The 23,188-nt window shown below is 44.1% G+C and overlaps 1 protein-coding gene across 1 annotated transcript in view; it reads right to left on the bottom strand.

Moving 5' to 3' along the window:
• Window positions 1-695: 695 nt before the first annotated feature.
• CRACR2A (calcium release activated channel regulator 2A) overlaps window positions 696-23,188 on the bottom strand; it is a 65,040-nt gene continuing 42,547 nt past the window's right edge. The window contains exons 13-17 of the mRNA XM_075859842.1: window positions 17,165-17,246; window positions 16,292-16,406; window positions 6,292-6,393; window positions 4,363-4,439; window positions 696-1,468 (exon numbers count right to left, since the gene is read on the bottom strand). Coding sequence (XP_075715957.1) covers window positions 1,378-1,468; window positions 4,363-4,439; window positions 6,292-6,393; window positions 16,292-16,406; window positions 17,165-17,246 — 467 coding nt within the window. The 3' untranslated portion in view covers window positions 696-1,377. The remainder of the gene's footprint in view (window positions 1,469-4,362; window positions 4,440-6,291; window positions 6,394-16,291; window positions 16,407-17,164; window positions 17,247-23,188) is intronic.

Raw genomic sequence — 23,188 nt, 5'->3', positions numbered from 1 at the left:
TAGAAAACAACTCGCCATTGTCTTAACCCAAACACTCTCAAAATGCTGAAAACGTTTGCAAAAAAAGATATAACTAGTGCATATACGATAGCTGTGTACTGATTGGCAGGGGTATACATTCATATTGGCCAATTGGCATTTGGTTTACGCCCAGCTTAAAGTGGTATTCACATCATAGACATTTATTGCTTTTCCACATATCTCATAGGTGTGGGTCTCCAGAACTGAACCCCCATCTGCCCACCGCATACAGGTGCAGAATTAATTGGAGTGGTGACTTTGCATGTGCAAAACTCTCTCAATTCATTTCTACGGGAGTTACAGAAACAGCCGAAGATGCTTGGGACCTGCACCTATAAGATATTTATGGCATATACTGTGGATATGCTACAAAATGTCTATGATGGGAATACCCCTTTTAAGGGGTTGTCTGAGATTAGGAAAAAAGCTTTACTTCTTTCCAGAAACAGCGCCACTCTTGCCCATAGGCTGTGTCTGGTACTGCAGTTCAGCCTAATTAACTTAATGGTTGATCTTTTTTTCTAATCTCAGAAAAGCCCATTTACATGGTCAGTTTAAGGCTATTTGGGTCATTTCCAACCGAAAAACATCACAATGTGATCAAGGACAATGCTATAAACAGAGCCAATAGCACGTGACCGCTAGTTTGGCATGAGTCTTTGTATAAAATCCTATTTCATAACATGTCATTCTACGCCAAAAACTGGGACCATAACCGAAATCTAGAATGGGCCAGTGCTCCTACTTGGAGCTTTCTGTAACTACCTTTTATTTCCATATAGAGGAACTTTGCATATTAGGCCACTCCTACATGGACAGTCATCACTGTTATAGTATCTATAAAGCTACTTGCTGATAGAGTCCCACCAATCAGACATCACGTTGATTTCATCTGGTGAGAGTTAGAGGAAAGGTAGAGCACGGAAGTTACAGACCTAAAAAAATCCCACCTCCCCAAACACTCAACAGTGACACAAATTCTTATCCGTAAAAGGCCACAACAGCCCCATCTCAGACTAAACCCATACAGTTATATGTAGACAATATATCATCCATGAGTGATGGGTTCCTCTATAAAAATCTCTTGACTTTCTACCGCTCAGTACTCTGGTGGTTCTGATAAGTCTGATTGACATATATCATTTTAGGGGCCACTTCATGCTGTACTGCCATACAAGCAGTGATCTAATATAAAAAATACCACTCTCTGGCCCAGGTTTAATATTTTTCGGTAAAATCACTGACTACCTGAAGTATCAGACAGGCTAATAGCATATTATTGGGTAGTAGTATACTACATACATGTCCAGCCGAGCACACAGACTCAGAATAATAGGAGAGGTAAACTTTTGTAGTCTACTGTCTGGAACAGCAATTTTTCTTTTTTGGTGAGTCAAGTAGACGGACAGTTTTCTCCTTCACTTTATCTTCTTGCTCTTTTAGAATCCTGGAGAAACATGAATTCATTATAAATGAGGAACACAAACACTTAGGATTTTATGTTACTTAAAAAAAAAAGCTGTTTTTGTTCAGGAAAGAGCGCCACTTTTGCAATTAGGTTGGGTCTGGTATTGCAGCTAAGCTGTAATACCAAACACAGCCTGTGGACAACAGTGGTGCTATTTTTGGAAAGAGAGCAGCCATGTTTTTCTAATCTCATAAAACCTTTAATATATCAAGGAGGCAGGCCCCCATCCTAATTGCCCCGTTTGAAGGACGAAGCTAGGCTTTTTGTCACCCAGAATTTTTTTTCGTTTGGTTCCCCACAAAGTGATACATACAAATCTCTGTATGCTGACATGTGTATATATATATTTGTAGTTCAGCGGCTCTATCATTAGCCGTGCCGCTGTAGTACCAACATTGTACACAACTCTCATATTTTTTAAACGTATTATTGCAGCTCGATCCAGTGGCGCCCCCTAGCTACATCACTGCCCTCTCTCTGGACAGGCACTCGCAATGATTAAAGCAAACAAGAGCGGGGGAAACAAGCCGTACACAAATGCATTGTCGTATAAGGGAAGTAAAAAGAGGAGGCCAATATATCTGTCCCAAGATGGGCATTTGTAGTGGCCAGCCTGACCCAAGAACTGGGGGAAAATAGGTGTCCTGTCCCATGAATTGTCTTGCACAGGCATGCATACACAAATAATTCGTTTTTCGGGGGTTGGTAGGATTTAGAGGTAAGCCCTATTCTCCCTTTCCTCTTTACAAAATATTTTACATTTTATCCCATCTATAATCACCAGAGATAGGATCTTGCGACATATTGGCACTGATGGGGGCACACTGGGTTGTCCGGTTCCAATGCAGCATGTGGGCTACGTGTTCCAACTTCAACCCCAGCCGGCTTGAAGTTTGAACGTTTTCCCAAAGGGGTGTAACATTTAGGCCAGTTTCACATGAGCACAATACGGGCACATTTTTGGGGACCTATGGTGCTGTTAGACCGGGTGGTTTGGTGGTTGGGCTGGGATATGTGGCTGGAATATGGCTGCAGAATATACACCTGTCTTCTGCTCATGTGAAACTGGCATTACCCAAAAAAAAATCAAAAAATATTCAAATAAGTTGATTGTCTATCTATGAAATTGGTTCTAGAGTGTAATTGTGTATACTTGAGATATTAGGGAGATTTGGACAGGGACAGGGAATCCCATAAGAGCCGTACAGCACATTGGAATATGTTAGTGCTATAAAAGTAGCGGGTAAAATAACGGTCAGGGATATACATCGTCTGTATAGAAATCACTATCTAGTAGTCCATCATCCTTTCTCCATGGCACAGTAATAAACGAGATATCCGGGTGCAGATATTTATCTCGTTGCTTGGCATCAGTTGGCTCTCACAGCTAGAAGATGGATAACGCGCATTAGGCGGCTGACGCTGTTTTTTATTAACGTAATATCGTGGATTTATTACACTACATCTGTCAGTCATAAGGATCGCTTCCCATATAATGTAGTGAGCCCGAGAGAGGGCATAATGTCAGCAATTGTGAATCTTTTTTAAAGGGGTTGTCCAGTTCAGAAACCCAGTTTTCTATACCCCATTACAGAATTTTGAGATAACATAAGGGGTCCTCTGTTCAAGATCATCATCTCTAGAAGTGTAGAACAGTTACAAAGAGCTTCTCTCTCTCCGGAGGACCTGTCCTGTCCTGCATTGCACAGACAGCCCATTGATAAGAATAGACACTGTGTAATGCCTGATTTCCCCTGTGGTGGTGCTGCAGAGAAACTAAACACTTACTGCCAGGTTTCTCCACAGATTACAGCTGATCGCTGGGGTTCCCAGCAGGGGGACACCATGTAAACAGCTCATTATCAGAGGACCCTTCTAACAAGTAGGGTTGTTCAAAGCGGAGAACCCCTTTAATTGCTCCTTCATACTCCTGTTCATATTATCAATAAGGACTAATCGGTCATGGCAGCTTCAGAAGCGATTGTCTTCTGCTAGACCTCAATGGCCCTTGTGTGGTTGAGTCAACCAGGGGATCCTCAGGTGGTCCACCCACAACTCTGGGTTTGCAACTTATTCAAGATAGCTCTACTCCAGAGGGGAAAAACCTGCGTCTTTAGTGCCACTTATAAGTGACTAACACGTACCTCACTGTCCAACCCCGGATCTGCCAGCTCTTCTGACATGTCTGTTTTAGTAAATACTTATATATCCCAGAAAATAACTAATCTGGAGCTTCTTATCTTAGAACTCTGTTGTGCCATCCCTCTGTTACTCATCCTGAAAATGTATAAATACTTTGACAACTTGGTGTTACTATTCTCTTTGTCATTTGGGCGGACACCATAGACTCTGACACTGTCCATTTAGTGCTGAAATACCCTATTGACAAGAGGAACAGTAACACCCAGTTGTCAATCTATTCATACATTACCAGGAGGAATAACAGAGGGACAGCACAATGCCGATTTCAGAGAAAAGGTGCTTCAATATAGTTTTTACATTGGAAATGTTATTTATTTAAACAGACATGTTGGAAAAGTTAACAGGTTCTCTTTAAAGATCCTTGAAACATGACTTGTGTTACCTCACACAGCCAATCAGAACTGTACTCTGGACTGTTGAGGAACATCAACTCCAAAATTGGTGAATGGGTGTCTTTGGCTGATAACTTGTCATGTTCCAAGGGTTTATAAAGGGGTTGTCCAGATTAGAAAAACACGTTTGCTTTCTTTCAGAAACAGCGCCACATCTGTCTATGGGTTGCTTCTGGTATTACAGCTCATGTCCATTGAAGTGAATTGCTAGATCTCTGACAGTACTTTTATTGAGGGTAAGGGAACATACAAATAGGTTTAGTTGCATATATGACTTACGCTGCTAAATGCAGAACTGATTCCTTAACATTGTCTCCACTTGAAGCGCTGCATTCATAGAAAACTAAACTGGTATCCTGAAAAATAAAAAGATGTTCACTTAGGATTTATGGATTTTATAGATTGGGGTCCCCCACTCCCCACCCCCAACCCTCTCTATTTGCCAGGTTAAAGAGCAGCTCCAATGTAATAATCCCATTTAATACTCTATACACTGCAAAATAATATACTGTACACTACTGCCACTGAAGTTTGCATTAGTATAAAGTTTATATATATTTTTAACTGTTCTAACATAATAAATCGTAATAAATTTGGACATTTGCATTGTGTTTTCCCTATTAATATAACGAGATTTTTTTCCCCATTTCTCGATAGAAGATGAGGTACGAATGACTTCATGAGTGTTACAAACATTTGTCATAAGAAGCTGTATAAATACATAACATTACTATCCTGTACTGATCCTGCATTACAGCCTGTGTTAGAGCTGCATTCACAATTCTGCAGGCTTCAGAGCTGAAATCTCCCAGCATTCCCTGCTTAAGTCTCTGAAGAGAACTTGCTTTGATAAGTTGCATTCTGTGAAGTGTGGCTGGTCGTACATTTTAGATAGATGTTCAGCCGAAAGCTAATCCTCCCAACTCCCCCAAACACATGCACGATCGACCGAGCCTGCATATATTCTCAGGGAAAAAGCCGCTGTCAGAATTGTCTAGCAGCGGCTTATCTGATAACAAACAAAAGGATCGGGCATGTTGAAATTCAACACGTCCAACCCTTCTCTTCCCCGACATCTGCTGTCAGGGGAGAGAGAGTACACTGCCATACATATTGGATGTTTAGCCTGTCCCCCTGAAGAAAAAAAACTGTCCACCTGCATTATAGAAGCTCAGCTAAGCCGATAGAGGTGTCTATTGTCAAGCTTGATGGCTGTTTCCAAAAACAACCAGCAGAATAGTGAATGCAGCTCTGAAGTATAATACAGGTTGAAACTCAGGGTCAGTACAGGATAAGTAATGTAATGTATGTACACAGTGACTTCACCAGCAGAATAGTGAATGCAGCTCTGAAGTATAATACAGGTTGAAACTCAGGGTCAGCATAGGATAAGTAATGTATGTACACAGTGACTTCACCAGCAGAATAGTGAATGCAGCTCTGGAGTATAATACAGGATGTAACTCAGGATCAGTACAGGATAACTAATGTAATGTATGTATACAGTGACTCCACCAGCAGAATAGTGAGTGCAGCTCTGGAGTATAATACAGGATGTAACTCAGGACCAGTACAGGATAAGTAATGTCATGTATGTACACAGTGATTCCACCAGCAGAATAGTGAGTGCAGCTCTGGAGTATAATACAGGATGTAACTCAGGATCAGTACAGGATAAGTAATGTAATGTATGTACACAGTGACTCCACCAGCAGAATAGTGAGTGCAGCTCTGGAGTATAATACAGCATGTAACTCAGGACCAGTACAGGATAAGTAATGTCATGTATGTACACAGTGACTCCCCCAGCAGAATAGTGAGTACAGCTCTGGAGTATAATACAGGATGTAACTCACCAACAGTACAAGATAAGTAATTGAATGCATATACAAAGTCATTCAACTTTTGAGTCTATGTTGTGATATCAGTGAGTCTGTCTTCTCTAACTCTCGGCTCTGGCTTTAATTGTTATTTCCCCAGCAGTGGTCGTTGAGCTGCAAATTTAGTATTACATGGAACACATCCAGATGGGAGTGGGACTCCTCTCTACGACATCACATGGAGCAACCCCTTTATGGTCAACAAACTGAACTGGTCAATTAATGGAAGATTCTGTATGTGTGAGCCGAGCCTAAGCTGCGTCTTTCTGACAACAGATATGAATAAGACCCTGAGGGATGATGGAAATGTAGTAGTATAATTCTTTACCTTAGCTAGATGTTCCCCCAGCCCACAAGGCACCTCTCTTTCCTTTTCAATGTCGGTTTTATTTCCCAGCATTAATATGGGGATGTTCTCACCAGCTCCTTCCTGTAGAGAGAAAACAAGATTCCAGAATCGTATACAGTTTGTATGTTTTATTTATATATGGGATAATGTCCCCTATATTAGGTGAGCTCCGTGACCTTATAAAACCACAAGGTCGCAGGCTGAGTACATTTATACAGGGCACAGCACTCTGAGGTGACTTCTCATATTCTTTAAAGGGTAACTAAACTTTTGAAAAAGTTTTGACATGTCGTAGTGACATGTCAGGAGTTTTGATAGGTGGGGGTCCAAGCACTGAGACCCCTACCGATCAGTAAAAACGAAGTGGCAGAAGCGCCCGGGTAAGTTCTGTGCCGCTTTGTTTCTGATCGGCTTTTTGCGGAACGGCGTACAGGCCCATAGACTTCCTATTCAGCCCGTACACCGCTCGCTCGGCTTTCCTGAGAAAAGCCGATTAGAAACTAAGCTGCACAACGCTCGCGCGAGCTCTTCTGCCACTTCATTATAATGATCACTGGGGGGTCTCAGGGCTCGGACCCCCACTCATCAAAACTTCTGACATGTGACTATGACATATCAAAGGTTTTTTAAAACGTTAGTTACTCCTTAAAATTAATAGTAGAGGGTACATTACTCCTTATAAGACACAACTCAGCTGCTGCAGAGCCTCTTTTTTAGGAGTAAAGAGGAGATTCCTATTCACCACTGATTGTTATGAAACATTCTCCTCCTTTTAAAAATGAAGCTCTGCAGCAACTGAGATGTGTACTATGATGTTCTGCAGCAGCTGAGGTGTGTATTGTGATGTTCTGCAGCAGCTGACATGTGTATTGTGATGTTCTGCAGCAGCTGAGATGTGTATTATGATGTTCTGCAGCAGCTGACATGTGTATTGTGATGTTCTGCAGCAGCTGAGATGTGTATTGTGATGTTCTGCAGCAGCTGAGATGTGTATTGTGATGTTCTGCAGCAGCTGACATGTGTATTGTGATGTTCTGCAGCAGCTGACATGTGTATTGTGATGTTCTGCAGCAGCTGAGATGTGTATTGTGATGTTCTGCAGCAGCTGAGATGTGTATTGTGATGTTCTGCAGCAGCTGAGAGGTGTATTATGATGTTCTGCAGCAGCTGAGATGTGTATTGTGATGTTCTGCAGCAGCTGAGATGTGTATTATGATGTTCTGGAGCAGCTGAGATGTGTATTATGATGTTCTGCAGCAGCTGAGAGGTGTATTATGATGTTCTGCAGCAGCTGAGATGTGTATTGTGATGTTCTGCAGCAGCTGAGATGTGTATTGTGATGTTCTGCAGCAGCTGAGATGTGTATTGTGATGTTCTGCAGCAGCTGAGATGTGTATTATGATGTTCTGGAGCAGCTGAGATGTGTATTATGATGTTCTGCAGCAGCTGAGATGTGTATTGTGATGTTCTGCATCAGCTGAGATGTGTATTATGATGTTCTGCAGCAGCTGAGATGTGTATTATGATGTTCTGCAGCAGCTGACGTGTATTGTGATGTTCTGCAACAGCTGAGATGTGTATTGTGATGTTCTGCAGCAGCTGAGATGCGTATTGTGGTGTTCTGCAGCAGCTGAGCTGTGTATTGTGATGTTCTGCATCAGCTGAGATGTGTATTGTGATGTTCTGCAGCAGCTGAGATGCGTATTGTGGTGTTCTGCAGCAGCTGAGCTGTGTATTGTGATGTTCTGCAGCAGCTGAGATATGTATTATGATGTTCTGCAGCAGCTGAGATGCATATTGTGGTGTTCTGCAGCAGCTGAGATGTGTATTGTGATGTTCTGCAGCAGCTGAGATGCGTATTGTGATGTTCTGCAGCAGCTCAAACACATTTTTTTTTTTTTTTAAAGAGAGAGAAAGCACGTCATGTCAGTCAATCATTAATTAACACAGGAGAAGGAACTTTCTGCAAAAGTGATCTGTGACAGACTGAATCTACAGGAAGAGATAAGCAGTGGCTGTAGCGCCGCTCATCTCTGTATAATCGTCAGGTTCTGACATCAGAATGTGAAGTTTATACAAATATTATTTACGGACAAGTCCATGGAAAATGAGCATTGCTGTGTATTATAGGAAAAACTACAACTGAGCAGATGGAAGACAGTGGCTAGGGCTGTACAGAGTAAATATACAGATGTAGTATCTGATGAAGTTGAGCCAAGTTTGTCATTTGGCGCCACTCATGTTGAAGAAGAGGCTGGACGCAGCTGCAGGCTTAAGGGAAGCCGACATGACCGTCCTGGTAGGGAAAGGGTTAATGTTACGAGGTCAGGGAAAGTTGAAGGAGCTGAAGGAGGGACGGGGAGGAGTTAAGGGGGGCGGGGGGGCCGTTACTGCGCTTCCCGCTGTTTCTCGGCATTGAGCCGGAAGCAGCGGGAGGAGTAACACACATTAAGCAAAGCTCCCCGTTGCCCGGTTTTTTAGTAATGGCAGAGGCCTTGATTTTAGAGCGGCTGCGCGCCGCTGCTGTGCACCACGGTCCCGGATGGCTGGAGGAGACCGTGGCTGCATTAACGCGGATCCCGGACGCCGTTTCGCCACGTCGGGCACGGCGTTCGGGGTCTGTTGTAAGGGACAGGCTCCCCTCCCCCGGCCCCCTCACGAGCATGGCTATGGCGGCGGGGGGGGAGTCGGCAACAACCGCTCCTGCGCTGGGCAGGCAGAGAGCGGTGGCAGGGGTGACGGCGATGCAGGCTGTGTCGACCCGTCCCTCTCGGCGGTCCCGACCTCCAGAGCGCCTTAGTCCGGAGGTAGTCCCGCGGACACGGCGTCGCAGAGGGAGCCCGATCCCGGACGCTGCAGGCCAGGCAGCTGGGAGGACCGCCCCTTCCCAGGCCCTGCGTCCTGGCAGGAATCCCAGGCCGCGACGGGGTCCGGCGGTAAGCAGGGAGTCGCAGGCCGGGCTCCCTGTCACCCCTCCCCCATCAGATGGAAGATGTCGAGAGCAAGGTACGGCCGCCCCGCATGGTGATGTTCCGGCCAGGGGGCAGGCTTCGTCAGGATCATCTAGACGGACGACTAGATCTGCAGCGACGTCGAGGCAACAGGTCCGGTCGGAAGTCTGGGTCCCGGCGGTCGGGCGGCAGGTTGCCGGCCCATCGGTCAGCGCGTCCTCATCCCCTTTCCGAAGATGTCGTTGGGAGGGACAGTCGTCGGCGAGAGAAGAACTGGAGGAAGGTGAACTGGACGTCTATCGTCGAGGTCAGGATGGTCCGGCTGACGGGAACACAGCGCCTGTGCAGCCCGGTGAGTGTATAACTCCATTATTGTCTTATCCAGCGATTTTTATGTCGGGTGTCGGCGGGGGGGCTGCTAGCATTGCATCGGGGGCCGGTAGTGGCGCGGGCGGACGCGACGGAGCGGGTTTGGCAGATTTAGTGGGTTGCTTACGGGAGCTGGTGGGGCGCCTGGATAGGGCCGCGGCGCCGGTAGTAACGGAAGTGTCTCCTGCGGTAGTTTGGGAAGGCCCCAGGGACGTGGGATCGTTACAGGCGCGTCCTGTGGTGGCGGTTAGAGAGGCGGTCGCGGTGTCGGTACAGACCGAGGCACAGAAGGACGGCGATCGAGTGCGTATGGACGATCGTGCTCGGGGGGAGGTGTATGTTTGTTTTGAGGGTCCGTTGGGGGCGCATTTAAAGCAGGAGGTGCGTGATCGGATCTGGAAAGATGAATACGTTGAAATTTTTTCTCTCTTGCCGCTGGCTAAATTCAATTTGGATAAGAGCAAGCGGGATGAGAGTAAAAAGGACGAGGAGGAACGGCGGCGGTATAGGCTTATCCCGCAGACGTTCGTTAATTGGTCGCAGGCGTTCGCCATATTGGCTAGTGTGATAGGGGAAAAGGCGCCGGAAAATTGTTCGGCGTTATTTTGTTATTTTGATGCTATTGGGGAGGCTCATAGGGCGTATGGGGGTCAGGCGTGGCTGCGATATGATGAGCAATTCCGTCAGCGGAAGGCGGTTCGGCCGGCGATTCGGTGGGACCAGAAGGATATTGCTCTCTGGTTACGGGTTACGGCTCCGGTTAGGCAGCCCTTTCCCGGGAGCGGTGGCCAGGGAGGCCAGACTAGTCAGAGTGGACCAAGCGGCGGGGGAAAGGCGGGGTTTTGCTGGCAATTCAATGAAGGCCAGTGCAAGTTTGGGGCCACGTGCAAGTTCAAGCACGTGTGCTCCGAGTGTAATGGTGCATCACACGGGGCGGCAAAATGTCTGCGGAAAAAGAGGTCCGGGAACCAGCACGGGGCTGGTCAAGGGGGTGTCGCCGGTGAGGGTGGAAAGGATGGCCCCTTATCTAAATGAGTATCCGGATAGGGCGGCAGCTAAGTTGCTTTATGAAGGGTTTAGTGTTGGTTTTGTTATTCCTCCGCCTCCTTATGAGGTTCCGATTACGCGGAGAAATTTAAAATCGGCTTACTTGCATGCGGAAGTCGTGTCGGAAAAGTTGTTAAAAGAAGTTTCGTTGGGGCGCATGTCGGGGCCATTTGTGGAGTCGCCGGTAAAAGATTTAGTTGTGTCCCCTTTGGGTATTGTCCCTAAACGCGAGCCCGGAAAGTTTCGTTTGATTCAACATTTATCGTATCCCAAAGGTTCGTCGGTAAATGACGGGATTGATCACGAGTTGTGTTCCGTAGTTTATACCTCATTCGATAAGGCGGTGGGGTTAGTGCGGGCTGCGGGTCCGGGGGCGCTGCTAGCAAAAACCGACATCGAGGCGGCGTTCAGGTTGTTGCCGGTCCATCCAGAAAGCCAACGGCTGTTGGGTTGTTTTTGGAATGGGGCCTTTTACGTGGATCGGTGCCTTCCGATGGGGTGTTCTCTTTCTTGTGCATACTTCGAGGCGTTTAGTAGCTTCGTGGAGTGGGTAACGAGGGGAGTATCCGGGGTCGATTCGTTGATCCATTACTTAGATGATTTTTTGTGCGTTGGCCCGGGGGGTTCGCCGGTTTGCGGTAACTTGCTTCATGCCCTGCAGAAGGTGGCGAGGGATTTTGGGATCCCTTTGGCGCCGGAAAAAACGGAGGGCCCGGTAGCGACGATTTCTTTCTTGGGAATCGAAATTGACTCGGTGGCAATGGAGTGTCGGCTCCCGGCGGATAAGTTGGGTGCTTTGAGGCTGGAGGTGCGACGGGCTTGTAGAAGGAAGAAAATGTCGCTGAGGGAGCTTCAGTCGCTGCTGGGGAAGTTGAATTTCGCCTGCCGGATTATGCCGATGGGGAGGGTGTTTGGTAGAAGGTTGGCGGCGGCAACGGCGGGAGTGCGGGCGCCGCATCATTTTGTGAGGCTCAAGGAGGAGCACCGAGCTGATCTTCAGGTTTGGGATGACTTCTTGGGCCAGTACAATGGTCGCTCGCTATGGATGGCCCCAGCGCAGGATACGAGTGATCTGAATATTTTCACGGATGCGGCTGGGGCGGGTGGCTTTGGAGCTTACGGGGGAGGTCCGTGGTGCGCAGGTCAATGGCCGGCTAGCTGGGTGTCCAGTGGATTGACGCGGAATCTGGCCCTGCTCGAGCTGTTTCCCATCGTGGTGGCGGCTACCATTTGGGGGGACAGGCTCAGGGATAAGAAGGTCCGTTTTTACTGCGACAACATGGGGGTGGTGCTTGCCATTAATAACATCACGGCGTCCTCTCCTCCGGTAGTTCAATTGTTGCGACATTTAGTGTTGGTGTGTTTGTCGCTGAACGCGTGGGTGGTGGCGGTGCATGTCCCGGGTGTACGGAATTGTGTTGCTGATGCTCTTTCTCGCTCGCAGTGGGACCGGTTTCGGGAATTGGCCCCGGGAGCGGAACGTCTCGGTTTGGCGTGTCCGGATCATCTATGGGATCTGGTATCGGTCCCGTAGAGCAGCTGTTACAAAGGTCTTTGGCGCGCACGACGTGGAGGGCTTATGCTGCTTGTTGGAGGCAGTGGGAGGAGTGGGTAAGAGAGTTGGGTGATGTCAATACGGATAGAGACAGGTTGGTGGCACTTTTGTATTGGTTAGGGGATGCCTGGGAGGGGGGGTTTTCAGTAGCGAAGGTGAACCGGTTTATATCCGCGGTGGCGTTTGGGCTTAAGTTGCGGGGCTTGCGGGATGTATCGAAGGAATTTCTGGTATCGCAGGCTTTGAAGGGGTTGCGCAGAGGTAGGGTGGAGGCGGATAGTAGAAGGCCGGTGTCGTTTGCTTTGCTGGGCTTGTTGGGCGGTTCATTGGCATCGGTATGTCGTTCTTCAGATGAAATGGATTTGTTTCGGTTGGCTTTCTCGTTGGCGTTCTTCGGAGCATTTAGAGTAGGTGAGTTGGTGTCGCCAAGTACTAAACAGGCAGGGGGGCTGAGATCTGGGGAGGTGAGCCTTTTTGCAGATCGGTTGGAGGTATGGTTGCGTAGATCAAAAACTGACCAATTAGGGAAGGGAAAACTGATAGTTTTGTTCGCTCTCCCGGGGTCGGTCATGTGCCCAGTAGAGTGCATGCGGGGTTTTACAAAAAACAGGGGGTCTCCAGATTTGCCTTTGTTACGTCATGTGGACGGGTCGTTCTTGTCCAGGTTTCAGTTTGGAGCTGTTTTTAAAAAATGTTTGACGGCGGTTGGGGTTGCAGCAGGCTCATATTCATCTCATTCCTTCCGGATTGGCGCAGCAACGGAAGCAGGGCGCTGGGGGTTGGATGATGAGGGGGTGAGGCGTATTGGTCGTTGGGAGTCTAAAAGGTTTAAGTCCTATGTCCGCCCCCATATGTTGTAATTTTGTTGTTTATGCTTGCAAATGTTATATGGTGGTGCCTAACTGTGTTTTCCGTTTCAGATTCGCCTCCTTGTCTGGTGTGGTTGATGGGTCATTCGTACGTGCACTGGGGGGCTTTGAGGGCGGACGTCCGCCCGGATGGTCGCCAGTTGCGCATTCCGCGACAGGATGCGGTTGTGCATTGGCTGGGGTTTAGAGGTATGTCGTGGAACAGGGTGTTGGCGGAATTCCAGACATATGTGCGGCTTGATAGGGTTCCGGAGGTTTTAGTGTTGCACGTGGGTGGGAATGACTTAGGAGTCCGCCCTTTTCGTGAGTTGGTGCGGGATATCAAACATGATTTGTTGTGTTTGTGGGTATCTTATCCCAAGTTGGTGGTAGTGTGGTCGGACATAGTCCCAAGGAAGCATTGGCGGTTAGCTAGATCGGTGGAGAGAGTCAATAAGGCTCGGATAAAAGTTAACCGGGCGGTGTCCCGTTTTGTGGCAAAGAACGGGGGCATTTGCGTGAGGCATAGGGATTTGGAGTCAGGATTGGGGAATTTCTGGAGGAGTGACGGGGTTCATCTGACCGAGGTTGGCATTGATATTTGGAGCTTGGCTATAGCAGAAGGCATAGAAAGGGCGGTGGTGGTGTGGAGGAACTCACAGGCTTAAGGTGGTCAAGGCCTGTTTCGCGGTGGCGGGGGGAGTCCTTGAGGCCAGTCAGTACAAAATGGTGGGGGGGTCGCATCGGGGGTATGCGTCCCCCAAAAAAGGTACATGGTTGAAGACTTCATCGGGTGTTATCCCTTTGAAGTGGTCTTCTGGTAGAAGGTATGTCACTTGAAGGCTTCATCGGGTGTTATCCCTTTGAAGTGGACTTCTAGTGGTCGGTATATCACTTGAGGGCTTCATCGGGTGTTATCCCCTTGAAGTGGACTTCTAGTGGTTGGAGCCATCTGCAGAGGTGAACGGTGCTTCCGAGCTGGTTTACGGCTGGAGGTAATTAGTGGTTTGCAGATGGCTAATTCGGTGTGTTCTTGAAAGGAACATCTGAAGGGGCTTCAAGGACTTCCTCTGCTCGGGTTAATGTTAACGTTTAATTGTTATTTATGATTCTGACCCATGTTGGGTCATGTGAATTATTAGGAGGAATTCTCTGGTGGATTCCTAACTAGTTATCCGAATGTTTCGGATTTAAATTGTTTTTATAAAACTGTGAAATTAATAAACGGCTGCTGTGGCCATTTCACATCCAACCTCGGTGTCATGTGTCGTTACTAAATGGGGGTGGGGGATAGTATGGTTTAAGGTTAACACACGACTCTACCTAGGCAGGTCAAGAAGAGGCTGGACGCAGCTGCAGGCTTAAGGGAAGCCGACATGACCGTCCTGGTAGGGAAAGGGTTAATGTTACGAGGTCAGGGAAAGTTGAAGGAGCTGAAGGAGGGACGGGGAGGAGTTAAGGGGGGCGGGGGGGCCGTTACTGCGCTTCCCGCTGTTTCTCGGCATTGAGCCGGAAGCAGCGGGAGGAGTAACACACATTAAGCAAAGCTCCCACCCTCCCACCCTTGTTTTGTTACTCCTTAGGTCTTATGTACGTCTGTCTATGAGCGTTTTGTTTTATTTTGTGTGCTTATTTAACATGTTTTTCTTTTTTCCGGAGTAGGTTCTGTTGTCATGGCAGCTGGCGGGGGGAGTCCTTGAGGCCAGTCAGTACAAAATGGTGGGGGGGTCGCATCGGGGGTATGCGTCCCCCAAAAAAGGTACATGGTTGAAGACTTCATCGGGTGTTATCCCTTTGAAGTGGTCTTCTGGTAGAAGGTATGTCACTTGAAGGCTTCATCGGGTGTTATCCCTTTGAAGTGGACTTCTAGTGGTCGGTATATCACTTGAGGGCTTCATCGGGTGTTATCCCCTTGAAGTGGACTTCTAGTGGTTGGAGCCATCTGCAGAGGTGAACGGTGCTTCCGAGCTGGTTTACGGCTGGAGGTAATTAGTGGTTTGCAGATGGCTAATTCGGTGTGTTCTTGAAAGGAACATCTGAAGGGGCTTCAAGGACTTCCTCTGCTCGGGTTAATGTTAACGTTTAATTGTTATTTATGATTCTGACCCATGTTGGGTCATGTGAATTATTAGGAGGAATTCTCTGGTGGATTCCTAACTAGTTATCCGAATGTTTCGGATTTAAATTGTTTTTATAAAACTGTGAAATTAATAAACGGCTGCTGTGGCCATTTCACATCCAACCTCGGTGTCATGTGTCGTTACTAAATGGGGGTGGGGGATAGTATGGTTTAAGGTTAACACACGAAACTACCTAGGCAGGTCATGCCACAATATCATCTTTTGGACATAGTTAAACCAACAGCTTTATCTTAACTCCGTTATCATGATACACAAAGCAGGCAGCCCCAAAAAGTTATAAAGGAAAACTCCAGTAAAATCTAAAATGAAAAAATATTAGCATTTAATACTCTGCACCTCAGCGCAGAGATTCATGGAGCGATATCATTATTCAAAGGATCCAGTGATCAGCAAGGAATTAACTAATTCAACTCTGCAACATCAGATACAGTGCCTATAATAATCTTCATTGATTTGTATTTCTATCTATCTATCTATCTATCTATCTATCTATCTATCTATCTATCTATCTATCTATCTATCTATCTATCTATCTATCTCATATCTATCTATCTATACCATATCTATCTATCTATCTATCTATCTATCTATCTATCTATCTATCTATCTATCTATCTATCTATCTATCTATCGTATCTATCTCGATTTATCTATCTCATATCGAAGGGATCCAGGCTCGGGATTAGTCGGGAATTAAGAAATTTCAATCTGAAAGATCAGATATGTCGCCTATAATCTCCTGCTTTCTATTTATTTGATTGTCCTTCTGTTTGTCTCAGTCCTAGCTCGGTGGCTCGGTGGTTTACACTGTTGTCTTGCAGAAACTTGGGTTTGAACCTGACCAAGGACGACATCTACACAGATTTCATCCCACATACTGTTAGGTAAATTGGTCCCCTATGAAATTGGCCGTAGTGGACGTGTGTCTGAGATCAGGAAATTAGATTGTGAGCCCCATTATAGACAGTGAATGGTGGTAACCTATGTACGCGCTGCAAACTATATCCGAATTTACAGTAATTATTAGGAATACAGAATATTATGTTTTACAGTTAGCCCACATCTTACCTCCACGCTGGTGAGCCATTGTCGCACTGCAGTAAATGTGTCTTTAGAAGTGATGTCGTACATTACAATGACACCGTCAGCTTTCCTGAAGAATTGTTTGGTGATACTGCGATACCTGTCAGGAAAGGCAATAAAATACACTGAGAAAATGTTTGACCTTGTAGGTTGCAGTTGGTTGTATGATATGATCATGGAGATAATGGAATGTTACAGTTGCAGTGGATACATGGAAGAACACGTTATACAATCAGGTTGCTTGAGGGAGCTCGGGAGCTTACTACATACAGTTTAATGTATGAACAGTATGAATAGTATGCAGTAAGCCCCTTGGCTCCCCCTAGTGGTGGCTGCAGGTAGCCAGAATGTTCTGTTTTATGTACACCTTTGACATTTTTTTTTTTGTTGTTGTTTTTTTTAATTGTCTTTCAGTGTGATTGGTGCAACTTCCTAAATACATTATATTAAAAATATTTTTTAATTTTGAGATACAGCTGCTTCAATCCGTTAGGTCCGTGAGACTGACGGATTCAGTGTCAGAGGGTCAGACACACAGGATCGAGCTGTTTACGATTACATCTAAGTTCAATAACAGGTGGATCCTGTGTGTCAGAGATACACAGGACCTGCTGACACTAAGCCCGTCAGTCCCGCTGTCCTGACAGATGCAGGTTTCAGCGCTAGATACAGCACAAAAAGTAAAAATAATTTTTAATAAAATGTAATTAGAAAGTTGCACCAATCACACTCATACACATTTTTATTTTAAAAAAAAATAAAAAAAAATACATTTTCAAAGGTGTACACAGCCTTTAGGGTGAATGAAAATAAAAAACATCACACTGAAGTAACATAGTATTATATTGAAATAAAGACCTTTCTTGCCCAGCTGTGTCCCAGAGTTGCAGCGCCACCTGGCAGTTCTCCACCATTACTGTCTTTACACTGTAATCAATACCTGGATGACCAGAGGGAGAAGGGGAAGCCCGATATGTTATAGCAAGCAGACTAAAATTTCAGTTTAAAGCACCTGAACACTGAAGTTTTCCTGACTTTTTTCAGTTTTTAGGGATTCTCCAGAAATAACAATAAGGTTCTGCTTTTTTTTTTTTTCAGATACATCAAATCATAAGGACCTGAATCTCAGGGATATTTCCATGAATCCCATCACACAAAGCGATTACATATCGCTAGGATATGATGTCACTTTGCGATCGGTGGGGATCTGACTGCCAGGCCCCACCCATCCTGAGATTGAAGAACCCGTAGCACTGCTTTAATCCAGTTCTGCGGAGACTTTATTCTCAGGAGTCCTTGCAGTCAGTCCCTATCGATCGCAAAGTGATGGCATATCCTAGTGATATGCCATTTCTTTGTGTGATGGAAATAACCCTTTATATTGTAAAAATTCTTATAACATATTCCTCATTCAATATGGATACATTTATAATTGAGAATATACCCCCTTTAAGGTGGTCCATTCTGCCCATTTTAGGACTCCCAGCCCAAAAGGTGTCCAATTATTCTCTTTTGTATCAGAAGAGGCAAGGAAATCATGTGTTGAACAATATCCTTGTACTTCTGATCATGGGGTCCCCACAGGACTGGATTATAAGGACGGCACATGGAGCCCCCACCACCACCACCCTCCTCGCCCAGGCCGGTTCTTCCAATCCACTGGTAAAAATCACAAATGATCGGAAAAGCAGTTGTCTGTGGGGTGCAAGGGAACTTTTCGACCCCCACCCTGGACCATCATCACTCAATATCTCCTTCTACATTGCTTTTGTATAGTTTACTTTAGTCACTGAAAACCAAAAACAGTAGCGAATAATAACAATATAATATACAGTAAAATAAAAATGAAAAAATAATTTCTCCAGATACGGCGCCAGTTTATATTCTCGCTGTAGACTCCGGTATATTGTCAGTTTCTGGGATGTCTTTATGTCGTTCCTCCAGTCACTGATATACTCCTCTTGGCTCTCGTTTATTGTCTTCTTGATTTCGGCTTTTGTGAGGCTGCGCTGAGTGACATTTTCTTCAGGCCGGGTCAGGGTGAGATGTTCTGGGGGGCCCGGTTTACCTGGGACCCCTTGGTGTAGCAAGGCTTTATGGTGATAGGAACTTTGCCTGCTATCTATCTATCTATCTATCTATCTATCTACCTATTTATCTATCTATCTATCTATCTATCTATCTATCTATCTATCTATCTATCTATCTATCTATCTCATATCTATCTATCTATCTATCTATCTATCTATCTATCTATCTATCTATCTATCTATCTATCTATCTATCTATCTATCTATCTATCTCATATCTATCTATCTATCTATCTCATACCTATCTATCTATCTATCTATCTATCTATCTATCTATCTATCTATCTATCTATCTATCTATCTCATATCTATCTATCTATCTATCTATCTATCTATCTATCTATCTATCTATCTATCTATCTATCTATCTATCTATCTATCTATCTATCTATCTCATATCTATCTATCTATCTCATACCTATCTATCTATCTATCTATCTATCTATCTATCTATCTATCTATCTATCTGTCTGTCTATCTATCTATCTATCTCATATCTATCTATCTATCTATCTATCTATCTATCTATCTATCTATCTATCTATCTATCTATCTATCTATCTATCTATCTATCTCATACCTATCTATCTGTCTATCTATCTATCTATCTATCTATCTATCTATCTATCTATCTATCTCATATCTATCTATCTATCTATCTATCTATCTATCTATCTATCTATCTATCTATCTCATATCTATCTATCTATCTATCTATCTATCTATCTATCTATCTATCTATCTATCTATCTATCTCATATCTATCTATCTATCTATCTATCTATCTATCTATCTATCTATCTATCTATCTATCTATCTATCTATCTATCTATCTATCTCATATCTATCTATCTATCTATCTCATACCTATCTATCTATCTATCTATCTATCTATCTATCTATCTATCTATCTATCTATCTATCTATCTATCTATCTATCTATCTATCTCATATCTATCTATCTATCTATCTATCTATCTATCTATCTATCTATCTATCTATCTATCTATCTATCTATCTATCTATCTATCTCATATCTATCTATCTATCTATCTATCTATCTCATATCTATCTATCTATCTCATACCTATCTATCTATCTATCTATCTATCTATCTATCTATCTATCTATCTATCTATCTATCTATCTATCTGTCTGTCTATCTATCTATCTATCTCATATCTATCTATCTATCTATCTATCTATCTATCTATCTATCTATCTATCTATCTATCTATCTATCTATCTATCTCATACCTATCTATCTATCTATCTATCTATCTATCTATCTATCTATCTATCTATCTATCTATCTATCTATCTATCTATCTATCTATCTATCTATCTCATATCTATCTATCTATCTATCTATCTATCTCATATCTATCTATCTATCTCATACCTATCTATCTATCTATCTATCTATCTATCTATCTATCTATCTATCTATCTATCTATCTATCTATCTATCTATCTATCTATCTATCTGTCTGTCTATCTATCTATCTATCTCATATCTATCTATCTATCTATCTATCTATCTATCTATCTATCTATCTATCTATCTATCTATCTATCTATCTATCTATCTATCTATCTATCTATCTATCTCATACCTATCTATCTATCTATCTATCTATCTATCTATCTATCTATCTATCTATCTATCTATCTATCTATCTATCTATCTATCTATCTATCTATCTATCCCTTTAAGGTGGTCCATTCTGCCCATTTTAGGACTCCCAGCTCAAAAGGTGTCCAATTATTCTCTTTTGTATCAGAAGAGGCAAGGAAATTATGTGTTGAACAATATCCTTGTACTTGTGATCATGGGGTCTCCACAGGACTGAATTATATAGTTTTGTATAGTTTACTTTAGTCACTGAAAACCAAAAACAGTAGCGAATAATAACAATATAATATACAGTAAAATAAAAATGAAAAAAATAATTTTGGCGTTAAATATTTACTTACCATCTCAACCTGTACAACCTATTTTTGTTCTCTTCTATCTGTCAGGCCCATCATCTATAAATGTTCCCTTCTCGACTATCTGGCTGAAGTAAAATATTCCTGAGAACAATGTGGATCTCAATCTGTTATATTATCCGCTTCTTCCCTACGCTAGAAGGAAATCACTGAGATGTGGCCGGGGAACAGGTTGAAGCTTCACCTTAGACCCGCAGTATTTGGCAGGCAAAAAGCTGGGATATAGACCGTTAATTTATGGTGGCGTTTCCGTGTAGAAGGAGACGGAGCTCTATGATAAGATATGCATGGCTGGACACTTCGTTTTTGCCACCTGTAATATCACATATCGCGGCCTCGCTCGCTGCATTGGTAGAACCCAAGGGGGTTATTCGACTTCATGAAGAAGAAGGATCATAGAAGAGACTTGAAAAGGTAATGGAGCCTGGAAGGAGAAGTGTTCAAGCAGGGGACATACTTCCTAAAAAATGTACAAAGGACGTGCAAAAGATTGGGTTCATCCAACTACATTTTATTATGGAAGGTGATAAGACTTTTAAGAGATTCCCGGCTAGACATCTGGTCCTAAATATACTAACGTGTTATAATTAGTCATAATCATTTATCCCTATTATTAGAAAACATATTGTGGGTCATTATAATGCATAAGGACCAGGACGTTGTGTAATGTAGTGTCCCTTTTTTGGATTGACAGTCCCCACTTTTGACTCAAATCCCTTTGTCGCTCTTTTTGCCCATTAAATGTTCCTCTTTTTGGACAGATAAATACATTTGCATGAATAAATCTACTATATTGCTCCAGAAAGGGTCCATCTGCTTCCTCACCGCATGTTCGACCACAACTTGTATATTATTTAATGATTTGATGCAATTTATATCTTATATTCAGATGGTTTTGTGGTAATTTCTAAATAAAACACTATTCAAGTATATAGATTTGCTCGATCTTTCACACAATGAACCATAAGACTATGTTCACACAGGGTGGATATGCTTCGTAAAAGCACACAGCGTATCCGATCTGTGCGCCTCAGGATATTCCGGCTGAAAAACCGCACCAAATTGTGGTGCAGTTTCTCACCCGGAATGTCCACTGCAGAGAACTGCACGTAAAATAAAAATAAAATGGCATACTTACATAGCCATGGCGACGCGTCCCTCTTCTGTCCTGCAGCCCGGCTTCCTGCCATGATGTTTCATCCCATGTGACTGCTGCAGTCTGTGATTGGCTGCAGCAATAACATGGGATGAAACGTCATCCCAGGAGGCCGGCCCGGATGATAAAACACAGAATTCTGGATAAGTATAACATCTTTTTTTTTTTGCGGCGGAATCGCTGTTTTTCCGCCGTGAAAAATCCAAGGTCTGCTATTTGTTGAGGGTTTTACCTCCCACTGAATTCAATGGGGAAAACCCACAAAAATAAGCAGCAATTGCGGATTAAAAAAACGCACCGCAGGTCAATTTCTGAGCGTTTTTTCCGCATCAAATTGCGCAGCATCTGCATATAGCCTAAATGTTCCAATTAGACCATCCAAAAAGTTGGACGTTCTGGCGTTGGGCCATATTGGCTGTTACATTTCAGCTGATGTTGATGGGCAAACAAAAATGAAGCAAATTATGTCAGAACTCCCATTATCCTTGGCAATAAAGAGTAGCCCCCCGCTCTATGTATCCATGTATATACGTGGATACAACCAGCCTTGCCAATCAATTCTCTTTCTACATCTTCTACTCTGTATTTTTGTCTCCTTTCCCAGATTATACTATGACCAAGAACCATCTTGCTACTTTCTATCCTGTTTCACGTGTGGTCCAATTTGCTGCACGGAATCACTACTAAAGACCACGGCTAATGTGTCTGCTACATGTCGGGACAGCGAGGTTTCTAATACAGGAATTCATTCAGATGATTGAGACAAAGGTAATGAGAACACGCAGAAAGACGCGCTATTACGTCCGGGTGCGGGGGGTGATGTTCGGAGCGTGCCCACGTGCTGAGCGCACTCCATATGCTGCGGGCCACTGTCGGCAGTATTTTACAGCTGACATCCGGGACGAACAGCCAGGAGCAGCGATCACTCTGTTCCTGGCTGTTTAACCCCTCAAATGCTGTGGTCAATCATGACCACCGCATCTGAGGCATTGAAAAGAGGGGGCGGTGCCCTCCGACAGCTCATCGCAACGAGATCAAGGAGGTAACGATGGTTGTCATGGCAGCCCTGGAGCCTATTGAAGGCCCCCGGGGGGGCTGCCTCCACTCTGCCTCTGTGGCAGGGCTTAGCAGAAGTCTGTAAAAATCATAATATATTGTTCCAGTGATCTAACGATCACTGGTTTGAGTCCCCTAGGGTGGCTAATAAAGTGTGTCGCACAAAAGTGAAAAAAAGTATTTAGTAGTGAAAATATATATATATATATTAAAAGTTCAATAGCTATTTTTTGGTCAACTTAGCTCTAAAAAAAATGTAATAAAAAGTGATCGAAAAGTTCTACGTACCAAAAAATTGTACCAATAAAAACTACAGCTCATCCTGGAAAAAATAAGCCCTCACACCGCTCTATTGACGGAAAAATAAAAAAGTTATGGCTCTTGGAATGAGGGGAATGAAAAACGAAAATCAAAAATCAAAAAATGGTTTAGCCCTGAAGGATTTAAAGGTGTTAAAGCGCCACTCTAGTCCATGGGCTGTGTCTGGTATTGCAGTTCAAGTGAATGAGGTTGAAATGCAATACCATATGCAGCCCATAAACAAGAGTACCACTGCTTCTGATATCTAAATATGCTAAAGTTTTCTAA

This window comes from Rhinoderma darwinii, chromosome 3 (assembly GCF_050947455.1).
Source record: "Rhinoderma darwinii isolate aRhiDar2 chromosome 3, aRhiDar2.hap1, whole genome shotgun sequence".
Lineage (NCBI taxonomy): Eukaryota > Metazoa > Chordata > Amphibia > Anura > Rhinodermatidae > Rhinoderma > Rhinoderma darwinii.
The sequence above is the reverse complement of the archived record's forward strand: the minus strand, read 5'-3'. Positions and strand labels throughout refer to the sequence as shown.